Raw genomic sequence first — 14,409 nt, 5'->3', positions numbered from 1 at the left:
AGCTTTTAGTCCTTTCGATGAGTAGTACCCTCTGACTGTTCACTTTGAGTTTCTTTTAGCATTCTCCATCACTCATATTTAGAAGAACATGCCTCAGACAAATTGCTGACACTTCTCCTAACTCAGTAACTTCATGTATACCTTCAGCTTTTAGCTGACTTTGCTTGGTTCCTTAAAAAACCCACAAAGGTGGAGTGCCCAGGCTATCCCATTAGTGTGACTCCTGGTGTGTTACCTGAGGTGTGTCACATGCCTGGTGCTAGAGCTGATTTTCATGGTGCAGTGGCTTGTGGAAAGGATGGGTGGCCTTTTGATTTGTTTTGTGTGGGTTGGTAGAGAGCTGCTGCAAGAAGGTAGGATGTGAAATTGGTATCCTGACTCATTTAGTCAGTCATCTGCTTGCTTGTGTACCCAGGTCATCCATGTCAGGAACCTGTGACCAAACTGGTAGAACTTGAAAGGCTGTTCTAGAAACTCATTCCATTTGGCTTGACTCCTTGATCCAATGTATTCATGACTGGTTTTTGTATGAATTATTATTGTCCACTGTGTCGTGTTCACTGGCTGTTCTTTCTCACTGTTCTTTGCCCAATGCACATTCCTAGGGAGCACTTGCAGCTTCCAAAGGTCAAGTTTTCCTAACCTTCTTTCATAAGACACTGTTCCTTCTCCTGATTGTATTTTTGTTTGTTTTCTGAGTCTGTTGAAGGTTTGAACCTTGTCCTTTTGAGCCAGTGATTGGAGCTGTACCTGCTATCACCACGCTGGGTTTGTTATGATAGCATTAGTATTTTTTTATTTCTGCTAGGAATTTTTTTTTTTCATCCAGAGAGTTAAAAACTGCATTGACAGATGGGAGAATTGTCTGAAAATTAGGAGAAATGAAAAACCTTGAGATTTATGGGTATGTTCTGACTCCAACACACTGAATATTCTTCTCAGCATAACTAATTCTGTAAACATTTGGGTTTGAGCACTGAATCCAGTTTTATCCACATCCTTTTATTGAAGTGTAACACCAGCTGTCATGAGTGGCAGGGGAGGACAGCAAGATAGATTGAAGAGTTGGGGGACAATACTGAGAAGGAAAGTCTGAAATAGCTGGATGTGTTGCATTAGAGAGACAAAGACAACATGAGAGATAAGTCTCTAAATTTTTTATCTTAAAAAGAAAGAAAAAAAAAAAACGACCTTATCTCTTATCCCTAGGCTGCAGGACCGGAAAATGGCCTTAAAACACAACATGTGAAATTCAGGATAGAGATTAGGGAAAACTCTAGTAGTAGGAGTAGCTGACCTGAAGTGGACTATGTAAGGAGATTATAGGAGCTCTGTTGCTACCTCTGAAAAGAATCTGAGAATGAGTCAGGCAAATACTCATTATTCATTAGTGCTGATCTTAACCAGGAGGCAAGAGATGAACCAGCCAGCCTTTTGAGTTCTTAGTTTTCTATTCTTGCACCTTGTTTGCTCCTCGTAATGACCAGTAGACTTGGAGTTCTCTTCCTGTCATCTGACAATACCTCATCTTGCAGAAAACTTTGTTGCTGTCCCCGTATTTCTTGCAATTTCTCAACCTGGGGTGGAGTCCTGGTGAAATCTATAAGGAAAATGGTGTATGAGGGTGTTTTACTGCATGGAACATCATTCCTCCTTAAGCCCTTGCCGTGCCCCGGTGCTGTGTGCATTGCCCTGACAGTTCCCTGATGGTCCCTTCTCTTTTGTCTTCACAGCAGCAGCAGCAACAGCAGCAGCAGCAACAACAGCAGCAGCAACAGCAGCAGCAGCAGCCCCAGCCACCACAGCCCCAGCCCCAGCAGCAGCCCCAGGTGTCCACAGTGCCTCAGCCACAGGCGCAGGGCCAGCCCCCGGGGCTGGGCATGCAGGCTCTTCCCCCCCAGCAGCCCATTGTGAGTGTTCCCTGGAGGCACAGGGACGTGATCCAGCTCAGATCCAGCAGTGCTCCACCTGCATTCCCCCCTTTCTCCCTCCCTGAGCTTCCCAGGGCCTGTGTGAATGCTGAGCCTGCCAGCCAGGTGGTGTGGCTATAACTGTGTTTCTCTCTTTACAGTTCCAGCGCCAGGGCCTTCAGCAGACGCAGCAGCAGCAGCAAACAGCTGCTCTGGTTCGACAGCTTCAGCAGCAGCTTTCCAGTAAGCCTGAGTGTTCTTGATCCTCTCGCTAGTCTCCTCCCTGCTGTTTTCTGTTGCAGGTACTCTGGTGTAGAGAAGCAAGGCCAAGCCAGGCTGTCTGTCTGAGGACATAAATTATGCTGGCAGGGAGGTGGCATCAGGACTTAGAGCTACCAGCCCAAGGGGACACAGCAGCGGGGAGGGCAGTGCTTGCCAGCCCCTGAGCAACCTTCCAGACCTTCCTCCTGCTGCCTGCAGAGGGACAAGGGAGCTGAGCCTTTGTAGGGACTGCCACACAGCTTTCCTGAAAGGGTCCACTGTGCAGCTTTAACATCTGCTGGGGGTATTTTCTCTGCTGCAGGTGACCTCTGAGGGGCACAGGGAGGCTAATCCTGGAGCAATCACTTGGTGGATGACCCAGAGACACTGTGGTTGTGTTGTGACAAGACTTCTTGGAGGCAGGAGGGGTATTCTGGGAAGTGTAGCTGCACACTTGCTGTGTTTGTGGTGGTCACAACAGGGTAATGGCATAGATGTTGTTCACAATGGCACTGTATTTCTGTCATCTGTATTGAATTACTGACTGGAGGATCTCAGTACAGAATTCAGGGTCTATGCTGTTCCCTTCTGAATTGCCTGCTGTCATTGTCTTGTCACCTTACTGGCTTTTCTGCTGTGAAAATGGCAAAAAAGGCTGTGAAAATGCTCAGAAATGGACAGCACTGTTGATAGGTTTGGGTTGGTTTTTGGGTTTTTTCTTGCACTGAGAGTGAGACTGTGCCAGATCTGGTAATGTGTGGAGTGGGGGACTTGGAAACTGTGCTTATACTTGTTCCCTGATGGAAAATTCTTAGTCCTTGTGGCCAAAAACCTCCCCAAACCAGGTTTTAATGTGCTAAGCTTCCCACCAGCCTGATCAATAAATGATAAGTCTGTGCCAGAGGATCTCAGCTGGGACATCCAAGTATAGGAAGACCTTGTATAAGAATCTGAATTTAGCAAAACAGCCATATTTTTGTAGCCTTTTTGTTCTGCAAATAGAGCTGTTGTATCTGCAATAGATGTGTGGGTCCAATGCAGCCTTATGACAGCATTCAGCTTCCGTGCTTCCTCCTTGGGTTTGCATCACCTCTCCCTGGAAGCATCTGGAGTTCTTATATGTAATGTCAGGAATGGAGTGGAAAGGAGGAAGTAAACCAAGACCAGCCTGCAGGAGGGGGCCAAGGGTGTTTTGGGCTCAGGATAGGTTTGCCTTAGGAGGCTCCAGGGTATCCCTGAATGTTAGAAGAGTTGAGAAGGCAGCAGGCCAGCCAGGTTACACTCACCTCCTTTTACTTAGTGGCTTAGGGTCACACATGCTGATGTTGTTTCAGGAAAAAGGAACTACAGAACTGTATCTATTGGACAGTACTCATATATACTGTGAGCATTGTAAATCACAGAACAGCAGTCCCAGCAGTTTGGAAGTTCATGAGGTTCTTGAATGTAACTTTGCCATGTTTCCTGCCTTTGTGCCATCTGGAAGTCCTTTCGGCCTGTATGGAGATACTGACAGGGAAATTTTCTCTGAAATCTTTGGTTTCTGGGAGTGCTTTAGGGTGAGTGACACTAGCTAGCTCAGCAGCTTGTATGGCTGCAGAAGTTGTGTAATTTTATAGAGTTGATTTTCTTTCAAAATCAGCGATAATTAATCCATAAACTTATCCTCCCAGCTACTTGCCACCTTTCAGGTCTTTGTTATGGTCCTCCAGTTTGACCATGAGGGGTGGAGAGATTTTCCCTAGAAACTTCAGGATCAGGACTAGAACGTATCTCCCTCTCCCTGAAATAGTGTGGGATCCTGGCTGTGCTGCTGCCCAGGGGCTCAGGCAGATCTGCAGCACAGGGAGTACCACAGTAGTTACATTCTCCTACTCATGCCCTGTGACACTCCTCATACTGCGCTGGTGATGTGGGGAGGGGAATCTTTTCTGAACTACACCTTGTGACTGTTTAACTTTATCTTGACCTCAACAGATACACAGACACAGCAGAACAACAACCCATTTGGACGCTACTGACCTATGGCACTTCAGCCTGATTCAGGAGGGAGACATCACTGTGGATGGATACAGCCTCTTCAGCCTGACCCACCCTCTGAGGCAGCCCCCCAGCCTCTGTCCTTGTGCCCCCAGTGCTGCTGCTGTCTGTCTCACAGGGAGATGCCAGGAGGAGCATTTTATTGTACAGAGAAAGTGTTTTTACTATCCAATTTCTACAAATGTTTATGGAGATCCCTTGTGGCTGATAGTCTCCCTTCCCACTTCGGTTTCAGTTTTTACTCAGTTTTTAGTATTTTTGTTAAAATAATGATTAAGACATTGTAAAATTTTGTACTTTATTTATACCAGATGAACTCCATACTGCAGACATTCTCGGATGAATACAGAGAGCTTACTTTGCAAACTGAGTGTGTATTCAGAGCCTGCCTTTCCTCCTCAGCACTCCTCCCAATACAGCCCAGCAGCACTCTCCACACATGGTCTTCATCTCTTCCTCAATAGAACTAATGGCTGCATTTTTAGCTTTTGTGAAGGCTAAACAATTTCGTTCTGGGAAGGAAAGCTCTTCCCTGTTTATTTCATAAGCTGGTGTTCACATACTTGCAAAGGTTTGTACAAGCTTTGTAGGATTTGTATGTTGATTAAGGGCTTTACTGGTAGTCCTGTTGCATGTTCCACCAGGACACAGCTATAAAGCGAAGAGGGACTTCTATTGCAGGGTAATTCCGAGCTCTAACAAGCCCAGCTTCCCCCACCACAGCAGTTACAGAGATGCAAAAGCTCCTTACCTCTGCAGTCTAGGAGGAGCTGCAGACTAAATGCATTCACAGTGCTGCTTTTTGCTTCTCATCATAGCAAGGTTTGGCTGATAAGCACCAAGGCTCCTCTGTTAGCTCCTTCCTGACAGCCAGGGTTTCTCTGCATGGGAGATGTGCATTCTGAACTTCTGCCCTGCTTCGTGCAGCCTGCTGGCATGAGGTCTGATCTTGGTGCTTGCTACTCCTGCTGTGTTGACCCTTGAAGCTGCCAGCACCTTCTCTCTTGGGTTCTCCCTCAGGAGTTGGACCTGTGGTCCCTGTGGTAGCTTTTCTTCACCAGCATCTTCCTTCTGTCCCATCCGCGTGGGATAGGGCGAGGCCACAAGGACTCAGCAAGGAGCTGCGCCTGATCTCCATCTGAGAGCAGATAGCTCTGAAGGGTGGACTGCAGCATGAAGGCACGCGCAGAGAGCTGAGGAATGGCAGTGCCCCTTGTCCTCGTTGCTGGGCCTGTGTGCTGTCCCAAGAGCTGGAGCTTGAGCCCTTTCCTCATTGGGAACACATGGGAAGCTGCTCTCTGGGTCTTGCCTGGCACTACACCCTCTCTGCCCTGCTTGTCCCCAAACACCTGCACCTATGCCAGGCTCTTGCCATGTAGCTGCAGGACCGATGGAACGTGTTCCTAGCCAAGCCTGATGGGGGTGACTCCCTCTGCGTCCCTGCTTGTCCCCTTCCGTGTGGATCAGCCTGGGGCCCAGCCCTGGTGTGGCTGTTGCATTCCCCCTCTTCCCCCTGCCTCCAGGTAATCTGCTTGCCTGCAGCCCGTGCTCGGTGACCCAGAGATGGAAGCCCTGCTCCTGGCCATGGCTGTGTCAGGCGGCCCCTGCTTGGAGGGGCGGCGGCAGGAGGACTCTGTTCCCCGCATCCTGCCGGGGAGGGCGGGCCCGGGGGACCACAGCCTGGGGACACCGGGCGCTGCCTCTGCCACAACATGCCCCTCTTCCTGGAGTGTACGGTCATGGCCGACAGCCCCCTCCTCTGCCGGCCCTGGGAGGCAGCTGAGCCTGCGCCAAGCGGCATCTTGGATGCTCCTTCTGCATCGCTGCCGCGCCGGAGGTGGGAGGGGGGCGGCTCTGCAGCAGCCGGAGCGGGCTGGGAGGCAGCACCGCCGTGCTGGCTGCACAGGGCTGCGCTGGGGTGGCCCTTGCACGGCAGCTGCGGCGAGACTGGAGTGCTGCAGACACAACACCGAGCCGGGTACTGGCCTCCTGCTGTGAGCTCTGATGGGGGGATCAAGTGAAAGCACCCCAGGAGCCACCCTGCCTTCCTGGGAGAAACGGGGTGACTTGTCCTTTCCTGCTGCCACGGAACCCTTTATTGCACGGCCCAGCAACAGGGCCGGCCCTGCTCTTCCTCTGGCAAAAGGCTTCCCCCAGCTGTGTCGGCTCCTTGGCAGGCCAGGTCTGTGTGGGATGAGCGGCACTCCAGAGCTCTGTTGTGGTGACAGACGGCGGGCTGCCACGGTGTCCAAGATCCCACACAACCCTCGGTGCCTACCCAGAGGTTTTCAGTGGGCGCAGGAGCTTGCAGGGGGACGTGGGGAGCAGTGCGAGACCTGGTCACGGCACAGGGCTGTCTGGGGAGCCGTGCTCTGCCTGGCCTGGCTACGTGCCTTGCAGCTGCTGTGCTGCACATTAGCACTGAGCCGCGGCCGTTTTAAGCAGGTCTGACAGCTTCCAGCCCTTCTGCTCCTTCTCCGAGTCGTGGCTAAACGCTGCTTGTGACAGAGCCAGAGGCGACCGGGGGCATTTTAATACACACTGCCCATTGAGTAATGCACACAGCTGCCCTGCTGCGGCCACCAGTGCAGGGAGGGGTGGTGTGGGGGTGTGCCTGTTTGATGCTGGGCTCCCTGTAGGCGATGCCACACGGGCTGTACCCAGCTTCTGAGGAGAAGCCTGAGCTTGCAACAAATCTTGATGCATTGGGGTGGATGGAACGGGCTGAAGCAGGCTCTGCCCTACACATCCACCCCACTCAGCAGCCTGGCACAGAGGGTCCCCGTGGACCATACCCTGGGCAAAGGTGGCTTGTCAGACACTGTCAGAACTGGTGTTGTGCAAGAAAATCGAACACTGCTCAGTCAAGCAACTGAAGCTGGGCGTGGAGCAGCTGTGTGAGTACCCAGCTCTCCTGCAGTGCTCGTGGTGTGAACTGGACAAGGCACTGCTGCAGCCGTGTTTCATGACCCCATCCTGGACTGGTTTTGTTTGGGCAGCAGGACCTAGAGAGCTATGCCTGATGCCCTGCCTGCTGCAGGGCAGCTCAGCATCAGTCCAGGGCCCCCTTCAATACGCTTCTCAGAGCCAGTGGACCCTGATAAGCACAGGGCAGGGTTGTTCATCCATCCCAGGCAGTGCTGGACCATGTTGCCTGCTCAACGGCATACTTATATATATACACATATATATTTACATATGTATGTATAAATAGGATGAGCTATATCGGTATAACCTATATACATCCTGTGCATAACAGGCCAGCAACAAAATCAGTAGAGCTGCTGACCACCCATAAGCAGTCCCTGGGAGAGGTTGCAGGGCAGGAGAGGCAGGAAAGCTCTGCCTTGCTCTGCAGCAGCAGCTGGAAGGCAACTGGGGCAGGGGAAGCCCAACCTGCACTGGGGTGCAGGGATCTCTCTGCCACTGCACATTCACAGATTCACTGCAGGTGCCATGGGTGTGTGGGAGACTTGGAATTAATTCTTGCCCTTCAGATGCTGCCATGCAAACATCTTAAACAGGAAATGGTGCCTGCTCTGTGGAGACATCGCAGTTGATGCTACCTTGGCAATGGCAGAGGGAGGCAGCAATCAGATTCATCAAGACCCAAATCCATGCCCTGTTTCAAATGATTTCTGTAATCTCATCAGGCAAGACTGAAACATTGCTATGGGCAGCGGCAGGCTGTGGGAGAGGCGGCTCCTGCCAGGAGGCCATGAGTGGGAGGAGAAAATACTCCCATCCTGGGAAGGGGAATGACAGAGGTGCTGGGTCTTGCTGCGCGGTGCTGCCGGGAGCCTATGGGGCTGTGGCTGCTGACACTGAAGCCCGGTGCGTGGCAGGGCTGGGCCGGGCCCCAAGGCTGAGGCTGGGATGGGGCACCCCATACTGAGTACCTGCTGAATCCTCCCTAGACCCGCTGGGCACTGCGGAGCAGTACGGGAGGCGGGGACCGCTCCCCTGGCTGTGGGGAAATGTGCCGGGGCTGAAGGCTGTTCCAGCTGCTGTGGGGTGTGCCGGGACAGCACGGCCAGGGCTATGCGAGGGTGGAAAGGACCCTTGCAGAGTGACTGGGGCAGGCACAGGCTGCAGCGGGGCAGCATTCTGTATGCACAGCACAGCGCAGGATGCCCGGGGCCGTGCCGGGGTGCCCCCACAGACGGGGTCGTTTACCGGGGTGGTGCGGGGTACCCCAGGCTGCGCAGGTGTCCCGGTCGGGAAGGTGGGGGTGACCCCTTCCGCCCAGGGCCGATAGCAGAGCGGCGCCGGTGCCGTGAGCAGGGCAGGTTTGGGGGGTCTGGGGGATCCCGGGGTGCAGGTGCGGCCGGTGCCGGTACCCGGAGGGCGCGGTACCGGACTGCGCGGCGCTCGGCGGGCGCGGCATCCCCTGGGCGCAGCGACCGGGGCGGTGCAGGTGCCGGGGCGTGCGGTACCGAGCCCGGCCGGCTCGGCGGCGCGGCCGTGGGATGTCCGATCAGGGCGGTCCCGGTGCCGGTCCCGGTGCCGGTGCGGGGCAGCGCGGCGGCAGCGAAGGGGTGCTGCGGGACGGCCCCTCCCCAGCCCGCCTCCGCCGTGCACGCGCCGCGCGCTCCCGGTGCGGGGTCGGGCCGGACTGAGCGGAGCGCGGGGCAGCCGCCGCCGCCACCGGCATGGCCCAGCCGCGCCGCCGCCCCCGACGGTGAGTGCGCCCGCCCCGCCCCGCCCCGCACGGACCGGCCCGGCCCGGCCCGCGGAGCCCGCGATGGGGAGGGCGGCCGGACGGCACCGGACCGACCCCGCGGCGCGGGGCTGGGGGTGGCCGCCGCTCCGGCCGCGGGGCTCTCGGGGCGGGGGGGGGGGGTGGTCCCGGTTCGGGTCGCGATCCCGGAGTCGGGCGTCGGAGCGGGGCCGCGGCGGGGCGGGGGTTAACGGGTGGGGCCGAGCGCGGCGGCGGCGGGTAACGGCGAGGGTTAACGGGGCCGGATGAGCGGCCGCGGCGAGCCGGCGGGTTGCCATGGCGACGTGCTGAAAGGGGGATTGTGCGCCCGCCTCAGCTGCGCGGCCCGCATCCCGGCCCCCGCCCCGCATCCGCCGGGCCGCCCGGTCCCCTCGGCCCGGCCCGTCAGACCCAGCACGGAGCGGGCAGCAGCGGCTCTCCGCGCTGGAGCGCTCTCACTCCAGGGACTGGGATCCTCCCGAGGGTTGTGGGGTGTCTGTGATGTGGTGTAGGTGCTGGGGGTACTGGTGTGGGTCCTGGGGCGTGGGTTATTTGGGGTGCAAGGATGCTCCTGGTGCTGACAGGCATGAGGCTGCTGGTGTGAGCATCCCTGGGTCAAGGGCAGGCAGGAGATCCCCTTGGCTCAGTTTATTTGGCATAGCATTGGGAATGACATTAGCCATTGGCCTCCTGGAGTGAAAGGACATTCCCTGTTTCTCTCTTGGGCCAGGGACCGAGTTGGAGGCAGGCTTGCTGTCAAACAGCTGCTGTTCTCATCCCTGAGCAGGGCAGCAGGCCAGATATCCATTTGTCCATCACCCACCCGTCCCTGAGCGGGGTGGTGGGTGCAGGGGTTGCTGGTGGCCCCAGCGATGTGCTGTGGCTGGAGTTGGCACTGTTCACCTGAGCTTGGCTCCGTCGTGCTCAAAGCCATGGAGCAGGACAGGCAGGGTGGGTGATGGTCAGTGCTGGGGTCTGTCTGCATCTGGTGCTGTCAGCAGCAAGGGAGAGAAATGATGAGAGACCCGAGGCCCTTGTCCAGCCAGTCAGCTTCTGGATTACACTCTCCCGAATGGTGACACCTCCTTATGCCTCTGCTAGCAGCCTTTCCCAAGGCCACAGACCTCCCTTAGGGAGGTGGCTGTGACATGACATCCCTGAAAGGCTGGGATTTTCCTTCCATCCTTTGAGAGTGCCTCTTCTGATGCTGCTGCTGGCTCAGCCCCAGGTGATAGCCGAGCCAGCTCCCCACGAGCCCCTGTGCTGGCCATGCTTTCTGTCAGCCTGGTGGGACCTTCCTTTCTCTGCAAACCAGGGTCCTCTGTGGAACTGGAGCATCTGCCAGCTGGGTGAGGAGTGGATGTGTCCTCAGAGAGGGAGCTGCTGGTTGCTGAGGCAGGAGTCACTCTTAGCTCTGGGAAAGGCCTGTGCCAGGGGTGCACCCAAGCCCCCGTGCCAACACCTGGTGCGGGGCTGGGCCCCCAGAGGTCCCCCATTGGCACCAGACCTCCTCCTGCTGTGCAGGCTGCAGGTGGCCGCCACCAGAGCTGGTGTCTGCAAAATGGTTAAAGGCTGACATTTAGAGGTCACACTTTTAGCACTGTGCATGTGTTTGCTTCATTTGCATTTGCAGTTAGCCCGGCTCGAGGCTTTGCCACTCGCATGTGCAGTTGCCATGGTTACGCGTGCAGTCGGGATGTGGAGTTTGGTTGGACACCTGCAAACACGCAGCTCTCAACCTCCAGAGCACCAGCAGGAGCTGCCAAGGTGCAGGGCAGCCCCTGGACATGGGTGTGAGGGCCCTGCACAGCGCTGTGCTGAGCACATGGGAGCTGCAGTGCCCATCTTGGCAGGGTCTGCACGCTGCTGCCTTGCCCAGCCTCCAATTGCCCGCACTCGACAGCAGCGAGCATCTAGGGCAGCCTTGTTGGAGAGGAAGGTTGAGCCCATGCCAAGGGGGTTGCCCTCCCCTTTTCATCTGGGGTTGTCTCTTTTCCAGACCCTGTGTAGAGGCTTTTGTCCCAAAGGGCTGGAGGGAAGGTGCTCGAGAGCAGGGTGGTGAGGGCAGCCAGAACCTGAGAGTCATGAGTGGAGCTACTGAGCAGGCTGCCCAGGGCCAGGGGCCTGCCAAAGCTTCAGAAGGCAGCGTGAGAATTGGCAGAGCACTGTGCTGAGGCTCCAGATGTGGTGGCTGTGTCTGTCCTGGCTCTCTGTGGGGGCTGCTCTGGGTGCTCGTGTTCAACACAGACAGGGATTTGTTCCAGGTGTCTTTTGATCAGGATCACATCCGCCAGCAAGAGCAAGGAGATAGTGACTGCCAAAATCCTCTGGCAGGTCCGTGTTGGCCTTTGTGTCAAGGGAGGAGGTGTTTTAGGACAGCTGATAAGAAAGGGACCTCGAGGTCATCAAGTCTCTAAGCTCCATCTAAACAATCCCCAAACAGCATCAGCTCAGCCAGCTCCTAAATCCCCCCAGCCACCGCGAGTCTGCTGCCTCCCAAGCAATTTGCTGCCATCTTCCTGTATCCTGCCTTCTAGAAGCTATTTCTTTGCAGCAGGCAGGAGAAAGGGGAGAAAGGAAGCTCTCTTGGCTGTCCAGGAGCTACTGTGGCCTCAGACAGAGCAGTGGGGAAGTGTTCTTGCTGCACTGGTGGCAGCTGGAGGGATCCAGTAACAGCAGGAGGGTGGAAGGATGGTGGGAAGTGGTGGGGATGGGCACATGGAGCGTGTGTCTGTGCAACAAGTTGTGGAGCTGCAGAGGAGCCTGTGGAATCTCAGAGCAGAGCACAGAGGGTCTGTGTGTCTGCCATCCTGGGGCTGTGCACCAAGTGCAGAGGGATGGGACAGGGACAGCTTGCCTCCGTCCTTAGAACTCCCAGTGCCACTGGGATGGAAGTTACTGGCTCCCTGTGGGATCCCAGATCCCCTGCTGTGGTCTGTGGTTATTGGCTGCCGCTGACAGTGCTTTGAAAGGCAGCCAAGGGCGTTGTGGCTCTGGGTCGGCACAGACGGGAGGTGGTCGCAGGCAGCCCAGGGCATGTCAGTGGGAGGAGGCAGGTTGAATCCTGGTACCAGGACACTGGAGGAGAGCTGGGGCTGAGCTGAGCTGAGCTGGGTGGTGCTGGATGAGGGCCTGAATGCTCTGGTGGTCTCCTACTGTGATACTCCCCAGAGCTGGGGGCAGGGAGCAGGCTGTGACCAGCCCTGTGTGCTGCTGGCCTCAGCAGGATTCTGCTGTGGGTGTGAGGGGAATGAATAAATGGTCCTGCAATTGCCAGAGCTGCCAGTTTGAACCCACATCATTCAGACCCTGGAGCGAGTCTGACTGAGAGGAAACAGGGATGAAGAGGGAGCAGTGGAAAGACATGGGTGCTTCTGGCTGCAGCTGCCGGGTCCTGTCTGGTTTGTGTAGCTCCTGGAAGTTTTCCCTGGGTGGGAGGTTATGTGCAGTTCGGAGGCTTGTCTGGGCTCAGTAGTCATGTGGTATTGCAGTCCTGGATGGAACCTGTGTTCTTGCTAAGTCTTGAAGTTGTGTGTGGAAACTCTGCCCTTGCAATATATTCCTTTTGCCATGTTGTCTGCCTGCAGCAGGGACAGCACGTGGCAGGGGCTGTCTGTGAGCAAGATTTTGTGCTGGGGAGCGCTGTTTGGGATGAGACCGCCTTGGCAAGGAGCTCAGAGGATTGTTGGTAAAGAAGCCTTGTTCCTGACACTGCAAAATGCAGAACAGTGGAGTAACATCTGTTATTTTCCAACTGCATCTCACTGCGAGCATATCCTGTAAGGTGCCTGGCAAGCAGAGCTGAAACTTTGCCTGGTGGCCAGATGCTCTGGCCGTGCCAGCAGAGCAGGTGGCAAAGTTTGGGAAAGGTTGCAGAGAGAGCATGTTACAGGGCTTGTACGGGGCACGAGCCTTGTTTGGGTCTGGGCCTGGGCTGCTGAGGGCAAGGATGGCGGGGAAAAGTTTGGTCAGGAGGCTTCTGAGATGGGCCTGGGAAGGGGACTGCTGAGAATGCCCTTTTGTGATGATCAGGGGCTGGAAGGACTTTAACTTCATCAAGCCATTGGTGCTTGATAAAGGAGTTGGAGAAGACACCCAGCTCTGTAGCGTGGCCAAAATGTCTGTGGAGGTGGTCCTGTCCATGTCCTAGTGCTGGCACCCAGTGCTGAAGGAGTTGTGAAGGTGAATGTGTGTCTCCAACAGTCTTCGTGTCTTTCTTCTGCCCTCACATAACTCCAGGCACCACTGAGCAACCTGAGGACCCATGAGACAGGGATGGAGGAGGACAGGGGTTGCTCTGTGTCTCTGTCTCCAGTGCTGCCCACAGGGAGCTCAGGAGAGATGTGTGGCTGTTGAGATCATTGTGGATTCAAATGCCTGGAAGTTGCAGCAGAGTTGGTCAGAGGTCTGGTGGCCTCTCTGAAAAAAAAAATAAAAAATAAAGGCTAAATAAGGCAGGGTTCTTCAGACTGGAAAAGAAACAATAGAAGATGGATAAGATGTGTCTACGGGAGGCCAGGAGAGAAGTGATAGAGGTTAACTGTTCATTGTTTATTTTCATACAAGTACAAGGTCACATCAAATTAAGCTCTCAGGAGGTGCCAAACAGGAGGAGGGGCATTGCCTCTTGCAGATGTGCTATCAAATCACAGCCCTCAGAACAAGGTGTCATGAGCAGCAAAACCTTGCATTAGTTTCAGGAGAAATGAGATGATTTGAAGAAGGACAAGAGGTTCCCCCCGAACTAATAAATACACTGAGATCCACCTCTGGCTTGGGCAGCTGCTGAGCTGTGAATTACTTGTGCTTCTGACTGCTTGCAAGTACACAGAGCAAGGTGGCTTTTTGGTCTGCTCTGTTATTTTCATATTTTCATTCTCCCCGCCACAGAGTGTGGAGCTGGGAGGGAGCCCTGGGTTTTGGTAAAGAAGGATGGGTTTATCCCCATCCAGTTCTGTCACTTAGCTTGGCACAGGGTGACAGATGCATGTTCAGTCCTGCTTCCTCGCTGAGAGCATGGGGTGCTTTTCCCACATGATGGAGGTGCAGCTTCTGGGAGATACAGGATCTGTGCTAAGCACCAAGCCTTGGCTTCACAGGACCCTTTGCTGGAGACCTCTGACAGATACTAATTCAGCTGGTTTGAAAATGAATGGCAATATCCTTTCCTGCTGTGTTCCCTGACAGCTCTGCTTCCTCTGGTTCCCTGGGCACAGGGACACGCTGGCAGCAGAGCTAGAGTCTCATCTTAGTGCTGTCCCAATTCCCTGGTACTTCCTGCACATGATAGGCACTGTGGGATCACCAGGGATCTGATCTTCATCTCCCCCTCCTCCAATCCCGTCTCTGCCTGTTCTCATACGCATCAGGAAACATCAGTGTCAGTTTTGTTCCTGGTTTTATCCTCAAATGGGAAAAGACTCATGTCCTGCTGCCCATGAGGGTCCAGTTCAGCCTTACCTTGGCAAACGTGGGTTGCCAAAAGGCTGTTCCCAGCTC

At 55.1% G+C, this 14,409-nt stretch overlaps 2 protein-coding genes across 9 annotated transcripts in view; both read left to right on the top strand.

Annotated features, from left to right (window-relative positions):
- MED12 (mediator complex subunit 12) overlaps window positions 1–4,581 on the top strand; it is a 35,979-nt gene extending 31,398 nt beyond the window's left edge. For 3 of the 6 annotated variants that reach the window (XM_066202323.1, XM_066202322.1, XM_066202320.1), the window contains exons 42-44: window positions 1,734–1,910; window positions 2,072–2,153; window positions 4,149–4,581. In XM_066202323.1, coding sequence (XP_066058420.1) covers window positions 1,734–1,910; window positions 2,072–2,153; window positions 4,149–4,192 — 303 coding nt within the window. In that variant the 3' untranslated portion in view covers window positions 4,193–4,581. The remainder of the gene's footprint in view (window positions 1–1,733; window positions 1,911–2,071; window positions 2,154–4,148) is intronic. The other 3 variants (XM_066202321.1, XM_066202325.1, XM_066202324.1) reach the window with 3 other exon arrangements.
- A 4,232-nt stretch (window positions 4,582–8,813) lies between these two features.
- The window catches only part of NLGN3 (neuroligin 3), a 39,181-nt gene continuing 33,585 nt past the window's right edge, over window positions 8,814–14,409 (top strand). For all 3 annotated transcript variants that reach the window (XM_066202481.1, XM_066202480.1, XM_066202482.1), the window contains exon 1: window positions 8,814–8,892. The gene's annotated coding sequence lies outside the window, so the exon portion shown is untranslated. The remainder of the gene's footprint in view (window positions 8,893–14,409) is intronic.

The sequence above is a fragment of the Chamaea fasciata genome, unplaced genomic scaffold (assembly GCF_029207755.1).
Source record: "Chamaea fasciata isolate MVZ Bird 193981 ecotype frontalis unplaced genomic scaffold, bChaFas1.0.hap1 SCAF_22, whole genome shotgun sequence".
Lineage (NCBI taxonomy): Eukaryota > Metazoa > Chordata > Aves > Passeriformes > Sylviidae > Chamaea > Chamaea fasciata.
Note: the sequence above shows the minus strand (reverse complement) of the source record. Positions and strands in the feature narration are given on the sequence as shown.